Raw genomic sequence first — 18,152 nt, 5'->3', positions numbered from 1 at the left:
TGATGCTCAGGGGTGGATGTGTCTGCAGAACTGCCAGCTGGAAGGAGGTGGCACGGGAACTCCCGGGTGATACTCTCGGCCTCACACCCATGGGGATGGTGCCAAGGACGCTGCAGGGATCCCCGAGGCTGGGCAAACTGGAGGAAGAACGAACACCCCCAGATTCTCTCCTGGCATCGCCCTGGCCCTGAGTCCCCTCGTCGGTCAGCAAGTACGAGCTAGACGCGTCCCAAGCAGGAGGGCAAAAGGGAGAGGCATTGCAAGGATGACCCGGAGAGGGGTACCCAGGCCCACAAACAAAAGAAATGGGTTCTGCTCACGGTGCCCGAAGAGTGGGTGGCACGGAAAGCGGACGCTACTCCTTCCCGGGAGATGGCCGGGGCTCGGGCTACAGGCACAGGGCGTCGCACGCGGGAGCCGGCGGGAGGGGTGGGCGCGAGCGCTTGCGGGGTCTCACGCGGCTCGGCGGCTCGGAGGCCCAGCGCGCATGCTCAATCCCGCACCTCTCCGGGCGGGGCGGGAGACCCGGGCTCCTAGGCGGGGGGAGGAGCGCTCGCGCAGCCGCCCCTGACAGGAGCGGGCTCAGCGGCTGCTGCAGCGCTCAACGCCCGGGCCCTGCCGGAGCCGGGTCTAGCATGTGCCACGGCTCCCCGGCGGCGGCAGCGGCGGCTCCTCTGCAGCAACGGCAGCAGCAGCGGCCGCCATGGCCAAGCCCAGCGCGGAGCTCACCCGCGAGCTGCAAGGTACGAGGCTGCGGTGGTCTCCGGGACGCCCCGTCCGGGAGCATCCCAGACCTAGTGCGTTCCTCCCGCGGTACACCCCAGCCCCGCCGCCTCCTGCCCTCCCCGCGCCCCGTGCGTTTCGGCTCCAAGGCAGTACCCTGCCCCTGCACCCTCGCTAGGGGCATCGCTGTCCCACCGAGCATCCTCCGCTGCCCGCCTCGCCTCACCCTGTCAGGACCTTCCAGTCCCAGAGCCGCCCGTCCCGATCTTTGGTGACAGGTGCAGTCCCCTGGCGCTCCGTGGGGCTGAATCTCACTGATCCTAGCCCATCCCTCTTCGAGACGTCCAGCCTCCCCTCCAGAGAGTCCCCGTTTCCCCACCGGGCGGGGCCCGGCCCGCCCCACCGGGCCCTGGGAGCTCCCCCTCGTCCTGACCGCCTCTTGGCTCAGCACCCTCCCTCCTCCCGGCCCCGCCCCGGAACTGGCCCCAAAAGCCCCTCTGGCAGCCTGGCGGTTCCCCGGCCAGTGGGGCAAAGAAGGGAGTCTGGGAAGAGGGCCCTGATCTGAGCAAAACCAAGAGCAGCGTCTCCGCAGCTCGCCTCCCACAGCCTGCCTCTTAACCTGCCCCTTGTCCCTACTCACACTCACACCTCAAGGTCTCTCCTATTTGCGTGGTTCTCGGACTCAGCTGAAACCAAGGCCTGGCCCTCCCCCGCCCGCCTCAGCACTACCACAACCCTCACTCGCCCCCCGCGCCAGGCGGGAGCCCAGGCTAGCCCACACAGAGACCAGGACGCTCAAGGATACTCAGAGGCATGCGGCACCATGGCAATTTCCCATACCTACACACACGCATAAACACAATCGTCGGATGTGCGTACACACATCTTTACAGAAAACGCACCCCCACCACACACACACACACACACACACATACACACGGATATCTGGGTGGTTCTGCTCTGAAGTGGGTATTGGGCTCATTTAAACACTAACTTACACCACACACCTCCCACCCCCAACCACCACACCAGAGCTGTCTTTCACAACTACAAGTACAGCATACTCTCATTCACCTATCCATCCCTAGCAATGCCACACACAGGCTCCCTGGCATCTTCCAAAGGCATGCACACATGCATAGTAAAAGGCAGACACTCACACCCAGACCACCTAGAATACAGTCAGAGGGACACCCCCACGCCCCCACACACTGACTCACTATGTATATGTCGATGGCTGCTGGAGTGCATGGGTTGGAAAAATTCTTCACACCCTCAAAAGTGTAAGACACACCCTCCCACAGACAGTGTCATTCAGCAACTGTCCCCTGACTCAGGGACATCAGGAGCCAGAGTTTTCTCCACACTCCCCCCCCCCACAATAGGAAGAGAAAATCCACCCAAGAACGAAAGCTCTCTCTATGCTTATTTCTCCTCTCTTCTGACCCCATCCCTGGAAAGCCCTGGGGAGGTAGGGGTGGCCAGGGTAAGGGGAGCTCTGAGCAGGCCCCCACCCACCTGCAGACAGCATCAGAAGGTGCCTAAGCCAAGGGGCTGTGCTCCAACAACATCGGGTGAAGCTAGAAACGAAGCCCAAGAAGTTTGAAGATCGAGTTCTGGTGAGGGCACTGGGCTTTGGCGGGAGGTGGGGGGGCGGTGGGGGCATCATCAAGGGCAGCTGGGCTGCTGAGAACAAGGGGCCTGGGAGGCAGGGGAGACTGGGGGTGGCGGGGGAGAGCTGAGGAGACCAAGCCTGGGGAAGGGAAGCAGGCTAGATTGAGTGGATGTCCAGGAGCCCAGGGTGGGGCATGGGAAAGAAGGAGGATACCCAGAGCAGAGGGCCACTGCTGATGGGTTGCACACAGGCTGAGGGGGCTGATGGAGGGTAGGTAGCCTGGGGCCCAGGAGCGGCCATTTGCTGCTGATATTCTTTTCCTCTCTCTGAAGGCCCTGACTTCCTGGCGCCTCCACCTCTTCCCCCTTAAAGTCCCAGCCAAGGTGAGTTGGGCTGAGGAGCAGAAGTACACCTGGCATACTCCCTCCTGAGCCAGGCAGCCAGGCCCTTACCTTAAGATGAGCACCCCCATCCCCCTCCCCACAGGTGGAGAGCTCCTTCAATGTCCTAGAAATCCGCGCCTTCAATACACTCAGTCAGAACCAGGTGAGGACCATGACTTGGGCCCTACTATTGGGCCAGCAGGAGGACAGACTTGATGTCTAAAGCCCTGTTGCTCCCTTTCCTCCAGATCCTAGTGGAGACAGAGCGTGGCCTGGTGAGCATGAGGCTGCCATCGGCTGAGAGCGTGGACCAGGTGACACGACATGTGAGCTCTGCCCTCTCCAAGGTCTGCCCTGGCCCTGGGTGAGTGACAAAGGAGGAGTCTCTCAAAGGGTTAGACAACAAGGAGACTTCTTCCGCCTTCCCTCCTTCCCCTGGACCTTAGTTCCTAGAACACCAAGAGCCCTTACGTCTCCACTCCTGCTTCTATCTGGGGACACAGAAGCTATAACAGGGGAAGAATTGAGAGCTTCCATCCACCCCTCTCTGAAAGGGATTGGGTCATTTTCCAGGTGTCTAATCCGTCGTGGAAATGCTGACACCCCAGAAGGGCCCCGAGACACGTCCCCCAACTCTGAGACTTCCACATCGACCACTCACAGTGTCTGTGGTGAGCAGGGGCAGATTTGATGCAAGTGGGACCTAAACTACCCTGCCCTTGTCCAGAGTCCTTTGTGCCTGGGGCTGTGCCTGCCCTGAGGACTCCATAGCTCCCAGACCTCAGGGGTTCATGGTGTAGCAGGAACCCAGGATAAGGGCCACATAAAATGACCTTGACCTTTCCTTGAACTCCAAGCCTGTTCCCCACACCCTTACTCCTCATGGAGCCAGCTCACGTCCTGCCCTACAGGTGGCTTCTCTGAGACCTATGCTGCCTTGTGTGACTACAATGGGCTGCACTGCCGTGAGGAGGTGCAATGGGTACGTTGGGCAGGGACCCAGCAGGCGGGTAGGTAGGACCCAGAGGGAGAGGGCAGGGGAGGAGGAGAGGAGGGGAGCAGGTGTGAGCCAGTTCCACCTCTCCAAGGATGTGGACACCATCTATCATGCCGAGGATAACCGGGAGTTCAATCTTTTGGATTTCAGCCACTTGGAAAGCCGGTAAGCAGATGGAGCAGAGACTCAATCCCCCCATTCCAGCCTCAGCCTCCAGGCTCCCTCTTCTGAACCTACTAGAGCCCCAACTCTATCTCCCCAACCCCACCCCACCCCCTTGCCTTCTACCCGTCTAGCCTTTCCCCAGTCCAACCACCCCATCCCTAAACTCTTCTTTCCTACCCCAGCCACCTGCTTACCACTTTCCTGCCCCTTCAATCTTCCCACAGAGACTTGGCCCTAATGGTGGCAGCCCTGGCCTACAACCAGTGGTTCACCAAACTCTACTGCAAGGACCTGCGGCTGGTAGGGACTATGAGGGGTGGGAGAAAGGGGCGGAGAGTAGTGCCCTCTCTGGCTCCTGATCACATAGCCCCCTCTGTTCTTAGGGCTCTGAAGTGCTAGAACAGGTGCTACATACCCTGAGCAAGTCCGGGAGCCTTGAAGAGCTGGTGCTGGACAACGCTGGGCTTAAGACGTGAGGCCAGCCTCCTCCCTGGGCAGTGGTGCCCCATTGATGTAGTCTTAGGGTCCCAGAACCTCAGAGCATGATAGGGGCCCCCAAACTATCTCCTCCAGCTCTTTACAGAAACAGAGATTAGGGTCCAACAAGGGCACAAAGCAAGTCTGTGGTCAAGCTGAGACTCAGACCTAAGTTTCCTGGCCCCTAGCTCCATGCCCTCTCCTAGTATGTTCCATGCCCTCCCTATTCTCTTCCATCAACTCCCCAGCAGGATGGGCTGCTCTAGTCTCAAGGACCCAAAGTTAGGCCTTGTCTTAGCAAAACTTCCAAGATACCTCATAGTGATGACAAGCTCCCTGGCGGGCCCCAAGCTGGTCCCCACCTATGGAGGCCTCTGACCTTTGCAGCCCCCACCAGGCAGGCAGGTGGAGGATGAGGGAAGTCCAGGAGCTGGGACAAACAAATCCTTCCTCCCCTTCCCTGAAGGGACTTTGTCCAGAAGCTGGCCGGGGTGTTTGGGGAGAACGGGAGCTGTGTGCTGCATGCCCTCACTCTGTCCCACAACCCCATCGAGGACAAGGGTGAGCCCCAGCCCTGAATCCTACCCCCACCACAATACAGACCCCTGTCCTAGCCCAGAGCCCAACCCGGGGCCGAACAGGGATTCTCCAGCCTGATGCTAGCCCTTGCCCCAGTACGGCTCTCCTTGACCCCAGGCCTGGACCCCCTTTCGAGCCTCCACTCTGACTCTGTGCCACCTATGCCCACTGCCCAGCCTCTCACTGGGCCCATTTCTCTCTCCACTCCCAGGCTTCCTCAGTCTGAGTCAGCAGCTCCTCTGCTTCCCCACTGGCCTCACCAAACTGTGCCTGGCCAAGACTGCTATTTCCCCTCGAGGTACTTGCACCCAGACCCCTGACCTCTGACCTCTAACTTCCTCTAGCACCCTCTGGAGCCTTGAGTTCCTGAAGTGTACCAACACACACACACACACACACACACACACACACACACACAGCATCCCACAGACCTGAGGGAGGGAAGGAGACACATTTGGGGGGTCGAGGGAAGAGTTGTGTGGAAGGGGAAGAGGTGGGGATGGGGGCCAACCCAGCCCAGTGCCCGCTGTGCTCAGGGCTCCAGGCACTGGGCCAGACGTTCGGGACCAACCCAGCCTTTGCCAGCTCCCTTCGATACCTGGACCTGAGCAAGAACCCTGGGCTGCTTGCCACAGATGAGGCCAATGTGAGTCCGTGGAATCTAGTTCAGGCTTCAGGACCTGGGAGTCTCTGGTGGAGACTACTACAAGTCTGTAGCTTGGGGGTGGAGGGGCTCTATCACCCCTTCCCTGGCAGCCCCTCTGTCCTTGTTCCCAGGCTCTCTACAGTTTCCTGGCCCAGCCCAATGCTCTGGTGCACCTGGACCTGGCAGGGACTGACTGCGCCATTGACTTGGTGAGGGGTCGCTGATGGGAGAGCCAGCCTGAGGTGATTTAGGGAGGCCAGGATGTTCTGTCTCACCGCCTCTGCCTTGAGTGGACAGAGCTCTCGGGACGACTCCAAGTTCAGTTGAATTACAAAGCAAAGCCCACAGCTCACACCTGTTGGGCACACTACCCCGGTCACTGCCCAAGGTGGCGCTGGCTGTTCCTAAAAGCCAGCCCTCCCTCCATTCCCCAGCTGTGCTCCTGGCTGAGTCCACCAAGAGGAAAGGACTCTTCCCCTAACTTGAACAAGGCACCTTATGACCCCCTAGTGGCTCACTGCCCGTGAGCAACCCCTGGGAGTCAGGCAGGGAGTAGACCCACATTCCACAGAGGGGAAACTGAGGCATAAGAGGCAAAGTGAGCATTCATAGAGGGGCTCACAAGACAGACTGCCAAGGGTGAAGAGCCAGGACCTTGATGGAGAGGGAGGAGTCCTTGCCAGCCCTCCCAGCCCATGTGAGACCCACCATATCTTTCCCCACAGCTTCTGGGAGCCCTGCTCCACGGCTGCTGCTCCCACTTAACCTACCTCAACCTGGCACGCAACAGCTGCTCCCACAGGTGGGAGTGCAAGGGGTGCCGGGAGGGACGGGGTGAGCCATGGGCATCCGCCTCCCTTGCTGACCCCAGGAGTCTCTGCAGGAAGGGCCGAGAGGCCCCGCCCGCCTTCAAGCAGTTCTTCAGCAGCGCCTACACCCTGAGCCACGTCAACCTGTCAGCCACGAGGCTGCCCCTGGAGGCCCTCAGGTCGGGTGGGTGCAGGGTTGGGGGGAGTCCAAGTGGGAACTGTGAGAGAAGAGAGTGAGGGGTAGAGGTGGGCCTGCTGACCTTCCTCCCACAGGGCACTGCTCCAGGGCCTCTCCCTCAACAGTCACCTCAGTGATCTGCACCTGGACCTCAGCAGCTGTGAGGTGAGTGAGCCCTTAGTCACCTAACGCCCTCTGCCAGTCCTCCACCCCTCGCCTCACTGTTCATTTCTCCAACCTTCATCAAACCCTGGCTCCATCCTCTGTGCTGTACCTCTGTGACCGCCCCCCCCCCCGATTTGATCAAACCTCCACTTTCTCTTCTCAGTGTGTCGTCTCTGTCCCTCTTTCCAGAGGTCATTTTCAGCCTCCAGTATGGCCGCTGAAAGCTTTGGGGTGGGAGATACCAGACTTTCCCACTAGAGGGCAGGAGGGAGCTATCTCCGGAGCAGCCGCCTGGAGATCTTTCTGGCTAGAGGGAAGAGAGCCCTAGGAAAGGATCTGGTGTGGAGAAGGGGACCTCGTGATTTTAGACCTGAGACCTAGCATGGACTTGAGTCCTGGTGTGACTTCTCTAATCTTAAAGTATTAAAGGTGCCCTATCCCCACCCCTGCCTTCCCAACCCCACCCTCACTGTGTCCCGCAGCTCCGTTCAGCAGGAGCCCAGGCTTTGCAGGAGCAGCTGGGGGCTGTCACCTGTGTGGGCAGCCTGGATCTATCAGACAATGGTGAGTAGGGGCACTTCCATTCCTGGGGAGCAATGGGGCCAGGGGACTGGAGCATGGGGCCCCCCATCAGGCCTCAAGGCCAGACCTCTCCCATCTATTGGCCAGGGTTTGACTCGGACCTCCTGACACTGGTGCCCGCACTTGGCAAAAACAAGTCCCTCAAGCACCTGTTCCTGGGCAAGAACTTCAATGTCAAGGCCAAGTGAGGCCCCCTTCCCATATCCACAGACCTCACTCCATCATCCACCTCTCCTTTTGGCTCACTGTATTACCTCTGGCCCCTCCCTGCTCAAGTCACCTCCTGCTCCTCCAGTAGCATGACCTCAACCCCTCCCCTCCTACTCTGAGCCCTGACTCCCCACAGGACCCTGGAGGAGATCCTTCACAAGCTGGTGCAATTGATCCAAGAAGAGGACTGTGTGAGTGACTGGGCCTGGGAAGGGATCCACAGTGGCAAGGGCTGCAGGGACTGGGCTCAACCCACTCTTGCCCACATAGTCCCTGCAGTCGCTGTCAGTGGCAGACTCAAGGCTGAAGCTCCGCACCAGCATCCTCATCAATGCCTTGGGCAGCAACACCTGCCTGGCTAAGGTGGATCTGAGCGGCAATGGCATGGAGGACATCGGGGCCAAGATGCTGTCTAAGGCCCTGCAAATAAACTCCTCCCTCAGGTACGGCGTACACCTGGATCCTCTGCCCTGGAGTGACAGTACCTTCCCCTCCAAACACACACACACACACACACACACACGCACACGCACATGCACACACGCACACGCCCTCCCTGCTTGCCGTGTTGCTCTGTACCCCAGCTTCCAGGACACCCTCAGGCCCAGAACCATCTTGCAATCAGCCTCATCACCCAGGAAAGGACAGAGGGCTCCAGAGTGCCTGCCTCTAAAAGGAACCCAGAGGGAGGGGTTCCTTAGCTACTGTTCACTGTTTCCCTAGAACCATCCTATGGGATCGGAACAACACGTCTGCCCTGGGCTTTCTGGACATTGCGAGGGCCCTGGAGAGGTGAGCGGACCAGGGCTCTGCCCTGACCCCAGCCCCAGCCTCCCTGGGCCTGGACAAGGCCTGCTACATTAGCCCCACCCTGGCTCACTCAACTTGTTTGCAGAAATATGTTAGGAAAGGCCAGGGTGAGGGAAATGGTCAGCAAGGGGAGTATGGGGAGCAAGGGCCTCTCCCCACCTCTCCCTAACCCAGCTATGTCACTGTGCCCCACAGCAACCACACACTGCGCTTCATGTCCTTCCCCGTGAGTGACATCTCCCAAGCCTACCGCAGCGCCCCAGAGCGCACTGAGGATGTCTGGCAGAAGGTGGAGGCCTCAGCGGGGTGGGGGCAAGGGGCAGGGACCTGCCCACGTCCCAGGCCCTGACCCCTCCCACCCCATCATCTCCAGATCCAGTGGTGCTTGGTGAGGAACAACCACTCTCAGACGTGCCCCCAGGAGCAGGCCTTCAGGCTGCAGCAGGGCCTGGTGACCAGCAGCGCCGAGCAAGTAAACGTTTCCCTCTGGGACATGTAGGGCATGCGTGGGGCACACAGGGCTCCGGTGGGACATGATAGAGCATGCACACACAAGGGTGGGGGCATGAAAGACGCATTCGGTGGTGTCCATAACTGGGCTGAGTGTGTGGGAGAGCAAAAGGCAGGACATTCAGAGTATGGCCTCAAACGTGAGAGAACATGGTGGTGGGGGCCCCAACAAAGAATCCACAGGACCGCAGGAGCTCCCCTGAGCATTCAAGGGCTTCCTGAGAACAGAGAACAGGCCATCCAGAGACACCACTACCACCCCTGTCAGTGCCAGCACCAGGAGCACTGCCCAAGGGAACCCAGAAATGGGGTGCCTGGGGTCCCGCCTGGGAAGATGAGGGTGCAAGGATTTCAATCCCCCCACCCCCACCCTGCTGACACCTCTGCCGGCTGTGTTCCAGATGCTGCAGCGGCTGTGTGGCCGAGTACAGGAGGAGGTTCGGGCCCTGAGGCTGTGCCCCCTGGAGCCTGTGCAGGATGAGCTACTTTATGCTCGGGACCTCATCAAGGATGCCAAAAACTCACGGGCGGTGAGCCCTCCTCAGCCCCACCCTCCTTCACAGTCTGAGAACCCAGGAAGGCGGCCATGCTACCCCAGGAGTATCCACACCCTGACCCATGATGCATCTGCCCTCCCAGCCCAGGGCCCCCAAGGACCTGGTCAGGCCCAATTCTGACCTTCTGATGATAACCCTTTCCTTCTGCAGCTGTTTCCCAGCCTCTATGAGCTGGGCCATGTACTGGCCAACGACGGGCCTGTCCGACAGAGGCTGGAGTCAGTTGCCAGTGAGGTGTCCAAGGCTGTGGACAAGGAACTGCAGGCAAGTCCTGAGGGAAGAAGCCCAGTGTTGACCAAGGCTCAAAGCTGAGGGCTGAGGTCAGCATGGGGAAATTCCTGGGGACAGGAAGGAAATGCAGAGTTGAAGCCACCCACATTCCCAGTGTTTCAGGCTTTCCTAGAAAACAGGGTTTGGATTTTTTTTTTCTGCTCGCTTCCACATTGGCCCCTGAACTCTGACCTCTCCCCTGTCATTATGGCAGGGTGGAAGGGACACTTAGCAGGATGTGGGGAAGCCTGAGTGTCCCAGGCTCTGCTGGTAACCAGCCCCAGAATGTTGGTGGGCCCCTCAGCCTCACCATGGGGGTAGGCTGGAACAGACAGGCTAGAGTCCTTTCAGTGTGGTGCCAGCTGTGACCCAGCCCCCACCTTGGGGTTCTGGCCTCTCCTCCCCCCATACCAGGTGATCCTGGAGTCGATGGTCAGCCTTACGCAGGAGTTGTGTCCCGTGGCCATGCGAGTGGCTGAGGGGCACAACAAGATGCTAAGCAACGTGGCTGAGCGCGTCACTGTGCCCCGGAACTTCATCCGCGGGGCGCTGCTGGAGCAGGCAGGACAGGACATTCAGAACAAGCTGGAGTGAGAGGCGGAGGGGGTTGGCACTGGGACGGGGCTGGATTTGGCCCAGAGCACTTAGGGACGTGGGGCCCAGCTACCAGCAATGAATAATGAATGGCACAATCTCCATTACAAGGGATAAATCTTTAACTAACTGCAACCTTGCTATTTAGGGTCTAACGGGTCTTTGCCCTAGAAATCTAAGTGCTGAGCCTGGGTTTAGGAGCCTGGCGCAGTACACACATAGGTGTACACACACACACACACACACACACACACACACACACACACACACCAAGAATGGCCTTCCAGAAACAAAGCACAGCCTCCTCAGAGGCATGAACAAAATCAATACGAGGAGGGGTGCGTGGACAATGCTCTGCCCCTGCCCAGTTCCTGTGTCCCCCCCAGCACTCTCTCATCCTCAGTACCATCGCTCACCAAAGCAAAGGAAAATTATCACACATATGCATGAAATGGCCAAGCTCAAGAAGAGCCCATTTCTGGGCGTCCAGCAGAGACCAGCAGGGTTCACGCAGCACCCCAATTTACCCAGCTCTGTTCCACTGGAACTCTGGGAACCTGGCCCAGAGTCCCTTTGCTCCTCCCTCTTCTCAATTTCTCTTTGCCCACCCTCCTGATCTACACACACCTAGGCTGGGGGTCAGTGGGTAGGACGGAGCATGCCTTTATGGGGACATGAGGGAGACCTAAGGTGCCTCCATTGATAGCCAGGTCAACTGCCCACTCCCTTAGGTATCTGGGGAAAGGCTTAGGGGCTAAGGTGGCGGTGACTGAGCAGTCCCACCTGTGCCCACAGTGAAGTAAAGCTCTCAGTCGTCACCTACTTGACCAACTCCATAGTGGATGAGATCCTGCAGGAGCTATACCATTCCCACAAAAGCCTGGTAAGGCTTCTGAACCCCAGCCAGGTTCAGGCATGCTCTCCACCCCACATCATCCCATCTCCCCTAACCAACCATCTCCCAAAGTCCTGGAAGGTGACCAGCTTCCTTGGGAACCTGTTCACGTCTGTCCTTCCCCAGGCCCGGCACCTGGCCCAGCTAAAGACACTGTCAGATCCACCATCAGGGCCAGGCCAAGGGCAGGATCTGTCCTCCCGGGGCCGAGGCCGGAACCATGACCATGAGGAGACCACAGATGATGAACTTGGGACCAACATTGTGAGTGCCCCCACCCCTCACTCCCAACCTTAAACTAGATCCTGACCCTGAACCTGCAAAGCACTGTCCCCTTCCATTTCTCTGGACTCCACTTTCCCCTATCACTGGGCTTGGTCTCATCCCCCAGCCCCAATCCAGGCCAGCCTCTTCCTTTGTCCCAATCCCTCAGCCACCCAAGGAAAGGGAGGCAAGAAGGGCTCTAAAGAGAAGGCTTTATGAGGAATAAGAGGCTTCAGATGAGGCTCCTGGGACTTGCAACCTGGCCCCACCATTGGTCTCCATTTCTGCAGGACACCATGGCCATCAAAAAGCAGAAACGCTGCCGCAAGATCCGGCCAGTGTCCGCCTTCATTAGTGAGTCCCCAGTCTCAATTCTAATGTCCTCCAGGTCCCTACACCCTTCCTAGGCCTTGGTCCCTTTTTTTTTTTTAATTATCTTTCCATCCTGCTTTCTCCCTGTGCTTCTTGCTAGTCCCTCTAACGCTGCTGTACCCACAGGTGGCAGCCCTCAGGACATGGAAAGCCAGCTGGGAAACCTGGGGATCCCCCCCGGCTGGTTCTCAGGATTCGGGAGCAGCCAGCCCGCAGGCAGTGGCTCCTGGGAGGGTCTATCCGAGCTGCCCACTCATGGCTATAAACTAAGACATCAAACACAAGGCAGGCCCCGGCCCCCCAGGACCACACCTCCAGGACCTGGTCGGCCCAGTGTGAGTCCATAAGTCCTTGCAAGAGGACCAACATCACTTAGCAATGCCAGAGCCAAGGGTTCTAGCTTTAGGACCAAAATGTCAGAGATGCCTTGTGGGATCAGGCCGGGGCCCAAGCAGGCCACTGGAAAGAGGATGGGATTAGCCAGTTTTTCCAGATAGGAAATCTCTGTCTGCCAGACAGTGGCAGTTCCCATTTGGGTGAGGGATAGAGCCAAGAGCCACCATGGCTAGGAAATGCCGAGGTGGACTGAAGTCTGAATTTTCATGAGGCCAACAAGAGGCAAGTCCAAGTCCAAAGGGGAAGGCCCTGAATAGATAGAGGGAATAAGGACTTTCTGTTCCGGATAAGATACCCTACAGGACTTTCCTCCCAGCAGGTACCAGTAACTGGGACACGACAAGAGAATGGGATGGCCACCCGCCTGGATGAGGGGCTGGAGGACTTTTTCAGCCGAAGGGTCATGGATGAAAGCTCCAGGTGTGGCACCTAGACACAGTCCCATTTTCTGCAGCCCCAAAGGTCCTGAAGGGCCCCTTCCCAGAAATCATGGAGGCCTCTCCAATGGCAGTGTCCCAAAGTCCATCTCTCTGAAATATTTCCCCCATGTTCTCATCCTTCCCCACTTAGCCCTTAACTCCCATGTTCTCTGACTCTCCTCAGGACAGCTGGGAAGCATGGGGCCAGGGTGAACCACCACAGCGGGACGGTGGGGACAGGAGTGGAGGGTGGGGTCGCCGCAGGCCCTGGGATGGGAGGACAGTGGTAAGAGCCCTAGGTATATATATATTCTCTGTCACAGTCCTCCAGACTCCCCAGCACCTGTCCAGAAGAAACGGAGTCACTTGGCGAAGCGGAGAGGAGGATGGGGGTTGGGGGTGCCTGGGAGGAAGGAGTTGCCGGGGAGACAGAGGGAAGGAGGCTGCTGGAGGGTTGTGACAGGGAAGATGAGGGTGCCATGTCTCCTGAGAACTAAGTGGAAAGGGATATGGGCAGCAAGAAAGACTGGATGAGAGGAAAGTGGGAGGTTTGTTAGACCCAGGGCTAGACCAACACCAGCCCCAGCCTGGGCCCTGAGGGACTCCACATCTGGCCTTTTGCATCTGCCTGCAACTTTGTCAGTAACTCACCCCAACCCTGCTCAGCTACCCCCGGACTCTGCGGACCCTGCGGCCAGGCCTCTCGGAGCCACCGCTGCCTCCACTCCAGAAGAAGAGACGCAGAGGCCTGTTTCACTTTCGCCGGCCCCGGAGCTTCAAGGGGGACAGGGGGCCAGGGTCCCCCACCACTGGGCTCCTCCTCCCTCCGCCCCCACCCCCACCCCCAACTCAGGAGAGCCCGCCCAGCCCAGACCTGCCCAGCCTTGGCAATAACTCCTCCCCCTGTTGGAGCCCAGAGGAGGAGAGCGGCCCCCTCCCTGGATTTGGGGGGAGCCGGGGGCCTTCCTTCCGCAGGAAGATGGTAAGTGAGGCGAGGTGTTGCGTCCTGCCTGGTTGCGGTTCCACACATAGCCCACCCACTTATCCCATCCCGGGCAGTTAATGGGAGAATGGCAGGACTCAGGGTTCTGGGGAACTTTGGTCATCCCAATGGCCCCACTCCCTGAGTGGTCTAAGCCTGGAGACCCAGATCATGCTGGGAGTGCTGCATGCAAAGGAGGGCAGAGGAAGGACTCCTCAGAGGAGGGTTGGAGGGTCAGGGGGTTGTGGCAGGGCAGTCCCAGGCCTGGGGTCTCAGAGCAGTAGGGGCCCTCCCTTACTCCCTTGCAGCCTATGGAGCCCCTTCTCCATCAGGAACTGCTTGTAAACCCAAAGCCTTGTTCCAGGGCTCTGAGGGGGCGGAGCCAGGGGAGGGGGGCCTGGCCCCTGGGACGGCAGAGCAGCCAAGGGTCCATGGTGTTGCCCTTCCTGGGTTGGGAAGAGCCAAGGGTTGGAGCTTCGATAGGAAACGAGAGGTGAGGGGAGCCCAGGCACCCAACTGTTTCTGTGGATCCCTGTCTGCCCCCCTTCTGTGCTCTGTCCCTGCTTGGGCCAGTGGAGAAAGTGATTCTGTGGTGGTAGAAGGGGCTAGCTGCAGGTCTGCTCAGTCCACACACTCGCCTGCCATGAAAGCCTGGGAAGGTCACCTAGCCTCCTGGGGCCTCCCCCTCCTTGGAAAATGGGCAGTCGTAAAGATACTTACCTCTAGAGTTCTGCTTCTGAAAGCGTTAGCACCTTCATGACTGATTATTCCCTTCTCCACATACCACCTGGATTATTATTTACATGTTTTTATTTAAATCAGCTCACCCTTTTAACCTAGTCTGGTCCTAAGCATTATCATTTTTTAAACCGTGGACTTATTGTACTAGTCATGTTTTTTTTTCCACCACACATAAAATAAACACATAACTGTTAAAATGACAACATGCTCCTTTGTGTAAGCCATTTCTTATGCCCCCTAGGGTGGTAGGGGTGTGACTTTGGGGGGCAAAGGGCCCAAGTGTCTAGGGACTAATGCCATGAGAATGGCATGAGATGCTAGAGCAGAAGCCCTTGTTAACTGCGGTCTCCATGTGGAGGGGACTCTTCTTATGACCTGACTCAGCTGTCCTTTCAGGGTACGGGCTCAGACCTAGAGGGCAGCGTCCAGGCTTGGCAGAAACGGCGCTCTTCAGATGATGCAGGTGAGAACAGTCACCCTCACTTCCTTACCTTGACTCCTTTCTCACGGGCCCCTCCTAATTTGCCTTTCCCCTTCCCCCTTTCTCATCCCCTCCCTGCTCCTCAGGGCCGGGAGCCTGGAAGCCCCCACCACCGCCCCAAAGCACCAAGCCAAGCTTCAGCGCCATGCGGCGAGCAGAGGCCACGTGGCACATAGGTATGGAACACCTCTTCTCAGGCAGCAGCACTGAAGGTCCAGGTGTATCCAAAGCACCAGAAGCCACAGCCCCTGTGTTGGGGACTTTACAACCAAGGCAGGGGCAGTGAGGAAGTCACCACAGTAAAAATGTTTACGGGTATTTGCAGAGCCTCACATCCAAATAAAACAAACAACCCCGATCCAAAGAAAGATCCTACAGAATACAAGTGGCTTTGCCAGCGTTAGTGGAAAGGAAGAATACTTTGTGGATGCTTCCAGGGAGTTCCAGAGGGCAGGGGCCACCTCTGGCTACCATCGGCTGGAAAAGAGGGTGGGCAAGTACCAGCCATGCCACACCCACCAAGAACATTCCAGTCTCTGCCAAAAGTAGCTTGCCAAGCCATCCTCAGTTCACTCAGAAATGTGCCACAAGGAAAGAGCAAGAGCCGTGCCTCAGAGGTCAGAAAACCTGGGTGTTCATCTGGTTCAGCCACCACCAGCAGTGTTGACCTTAAGCAAGTCATTTACCTCCCGGCTTCAGAACTCTGGAGGAGTAAATAAGTTGTGGCAGGGTGCTTTCTTTCTCCTGGGTTCAGAGCACCTTTCCCTTAGGGAGCCTCTAAAGGAGAGCTGATCAGCTCAGCATCAACTCAATTGCCCGCAGGCCTGGAATACAGCCCTCCAACAACACTGACATGGACAAGTCTCCCCATAGAGGCAGACACTTACCTGCCCCCTCCTACCCCAAGGCTAGGGCACAAGGGCATGGTGCAGAGCCTGTGGCCCTGGCCCATCCTCCAAGGCCGGCCCAGCACCGAGGGCATCTTGGCTGATTATCCCATCCCACACAGACGAGTTAAAACACCAAAAGCGAGGCTCCATCCTTCATTTAGGAAACCACAATAGTCAGATGCTCCACTGCGCACACACCTACCACCAGCACCCTCCAGGTGCCTCTTATACCTCACAGATACACACACAGACAACACCTTCCAGTTAGCACACCCTCAGGCTCGGACTGCGTGAGGCCACAGAGGCGGCGGTGGACCTGGAACCTCTCCCCAAGGCTCTCACCAGCTAAGTCAGATGGCAGACAGAGCCCTGGGAATGCCAGGCTGCAGCCTTGGCAGGACCCCGGCACACTGCAGCCTTGGAGGGGCAGCCATGGCCGTGGACCCAGCAGTCCCTGTGCCCTGGCTCTGCCCCAGCAGGAATGGGCTCAGGCCCTGCCTTTCAAAAGGAAAAGCCAGGCCAGCGACCCTTCAAAGGTGACGGGCTCAGGGCAGTTCCGGAGACCATACCAAGGAGATGGAAACACTAGAGTGGAAGGGGGCATCTGGGGCAGAGACATAGGAGCAAATGGGCTTGGACGGGGAAAGTCCTGGCCTCCAGGGCTTTATAGACAAAGGTCAGTGAGAGCTACGCAAGAATGCCTTTTCCTGCAGCTTCTCCTCTCTTCCCATCCCCCAGCTGAGGAGAGTGCCCCTAACCACAGCTGCCAGAGCCCCAGCCCAGCCTCTCTGGATGGGGAGGAGGAGAAGGAAGGGGGCCAATTCCCAGAGAGGACCGTTCCAGTTCCCGCTAGGAATGCCAAGGTGAGGGCTGGCAAGGCAAATGGGAAAGTCCCTGGGATGAGGTAAAAGGACTAACTGACCCAGTCTTTCCCTTCTTCTGCCAGCTGCAAGACCCCCCGTTAGCTCCACGGCCCCCCAAGCCAGTGGCTGTGCCCAGGGGCCGCCGGCCCCCCCAGGAGCCAGGGGGCAGGGAGGAGGCTGAGGCTGGGGGTGCGGTCCCAGGAATGAACAAACCCCGGCTGAGGCTGGGCTCGCAGCAGGACCAAGAGGAGCCCGAGGTCCAAGGTCTACCATATGGCTGGGGGTTGCTTGGGGCGCCTCTGGGACCCTGTTGCCCACATCAGGACCCCTCCCGGGCTTGGGATGAGTCACAGCCTGGATGAGTACCCAGCCTAGGAGTCCTACTCATGGGCCAGGCGCACCTTGACTATCATTTCAGGGCCCCCAGATCCAGGCCGTCGGACTGCCCCCCTGAAGCCCAAGAGGACACGGCGGGCACAGTCCTGTGACAAGCTGGAGCCTGACAGAAGGCAGCCCCCTGACCCCACAGGTGCCAATGGGGTGGGCAAAAGGGGGCTCCCCCTCTGCCTGATGAGGCATACCCCACACCGAGAGAGGCCGGCTCTCCCTGCCCAGGAAACAGGACTCCCTGGATTTGTCCCCAGCAGGAACCAGTGAACCAGGAACAGACTGACAGCTGCTGCAGCCCCCACCCAGCCCTCCTCTCAACATGTGCCTCACAAGGACTCAGCCCCCCTCACACCCCCAGCACCTCCAGGCCCCTCTGCCAGCCCATCCCCCAGGGGCAGGACGGAGGGATGAGGCCTGGGGACCGGAGGTGGGGGACAGGAGGGGAGGGAGCAACCTGGAGAGAGGGAGGCAGAGCTTGGGGCAGGGCCGCCCCTCTCCTGGAAGGGCGGATCTGTCCCTCTATCCCCAGGGACTCTCTCCCTCCTTGTATAGAATAAAAAAACAAAATCACTGCCCGCTTTGTCTCTGCTCTCTTCCCCATTCACTGCCGCCACCCCCCACCATCTGCTCCCCTTCAGTGCTCAATGCTTGGCCTCCATGGGGAAAAGTAAAGAATACCCACAGGGATGGGAATGGAGCTCCGACAGAAGAGAGATGGGCCTGAGATGTGCTGAAGGGGAGGGGACTGAAAAGTCCCTAGGTGGGGGGAGTATATGCGCAGGATCTGGGCTGAGCTGGCAGAGCAGAGACCAAAACAACACAAATCAGCACCAGTGTGTGTCCAGCTCTGGGGAGTGCGGTGGGATTGGAAGATCCCAGTGTACCAAGACAGGGTTGGGGGGCAATGTGTTATGTGGTGTGTGTGCAAGTTTCCACACAGGCGGGCTCACTAATGGTGGAATTAAATGATGTTCCATTACCTCAGGGGTGCCATCGGTAGCCAGAATCTCAACGGTAGAGTGGCCTGAAGGTGAACAGAAGTGTCCATGGTGAGGGACGATTAAATTGTTTCCCATTGGTGTACTAACAAATACTACCTTGGCATTCGAGACTCCATTCAGGAACCTCTTCCTCTGTGAAGCCCTCCTGATTGCCTTCCCCTGACTCATCTAAATTAAACCCTCCCTCT

The 18,152-nt window shown here is 58.5% G+C and overlaps 1 protein-coding gene across 4 annotated transcripts; it reads left to right on the top strand.

The window, feature by feature from the left end:
- The first annotated feature begins 587 nt into the window (after nt 1-587).
- On the top strand, nt 588-17,534 carry CARMIL3 (capping protein regulator and myosin 1 linker 3). 4 transcript variants are annotated; one of them, XM_029950277.1, is made up of 40 exons: nt 588-743; nt 2,248-2,342; nt 2,671-2,721; nt 2,825-2,884; nt 2,970-3,085; nt 3,295-3,392; nt 3,633-3,703; nt 3,810-3,883; nt 4,108-4,183; nt 4,267-4,355; nt 4,827-4,921; nt 5,151-5,237; nt 5,476-5,585; nt 5,717-5,794; nt 6,311-6,387; nt 6,469-6,573; nt 6,668-6,737; nt 7,220-7,301; nt 7,407-7,503; nt 7,666-7,720; nt 7,800-7,972; nt 8,253-8,321; nt 8,535-8,628; nt 8,713-8,811; nt 9,251-9,379; nt 9,557-9,670; nt 10,091-10,266; nt 11,066-11,153; nt 11,292-11,429; nt 11,720-11,783; nt 11,928-12,136; nt 12,517-12,617; nt 13,283-13,598; nt 13,963-14,091; nt 14,736-14,802; nt 14,907-14,996; nt 16,449-16,573; nt 16,657-16,837; nt 16,992-17,102; nt 17,221-17,534. In XM_029950277.1, exons 1-40 carry the CDS (start codon nt 704-706, stop codon nt 17,244-17,246), a joined length of 4,125 nt encoding a protein of 1,374 aa, XP_029806137.1. In that variant the 5' UTR covers nt 588-703; the 3' UTR covers nt 17,247-17,534. The 4 variants fall into 4 exon arrangements, with proteins under 4 accessions (XP_029806137.1, XP_029806135.1, XP_029806136.1 ...); XM_029950275.1 differs by lacking the exon at nt 13,963-14,091 and having other exon boundaries at nt 17,218-17,534; XM_029950276.1 differs by lacking the exon at nt 13,963-14,091 and having other exon boundaries at nt 12,514-12,617.
- Nucleotides 17,535-18,152: the final 618 nt, after the last annotated feature.

This window comes from Suricata suricatta, chromosome 9 (assembly GCF_006229205.1).
Source record: "Suricata suricatta isolate VVHF042 chromosome 9, meerkat_22Aug2017_6uvM2_HiC, whole genome shotgun sequence".
In the NCBI taxonomy this organism is placed as follows: Eukaryota; Metazoa; Chordata; class Mammalia; order Carnivora; family Herpestidae; genus Suricata; species Suricata suricatta.
This window is presented reverse-complemented; position numbering and strand designations above follow the sequence as displayed.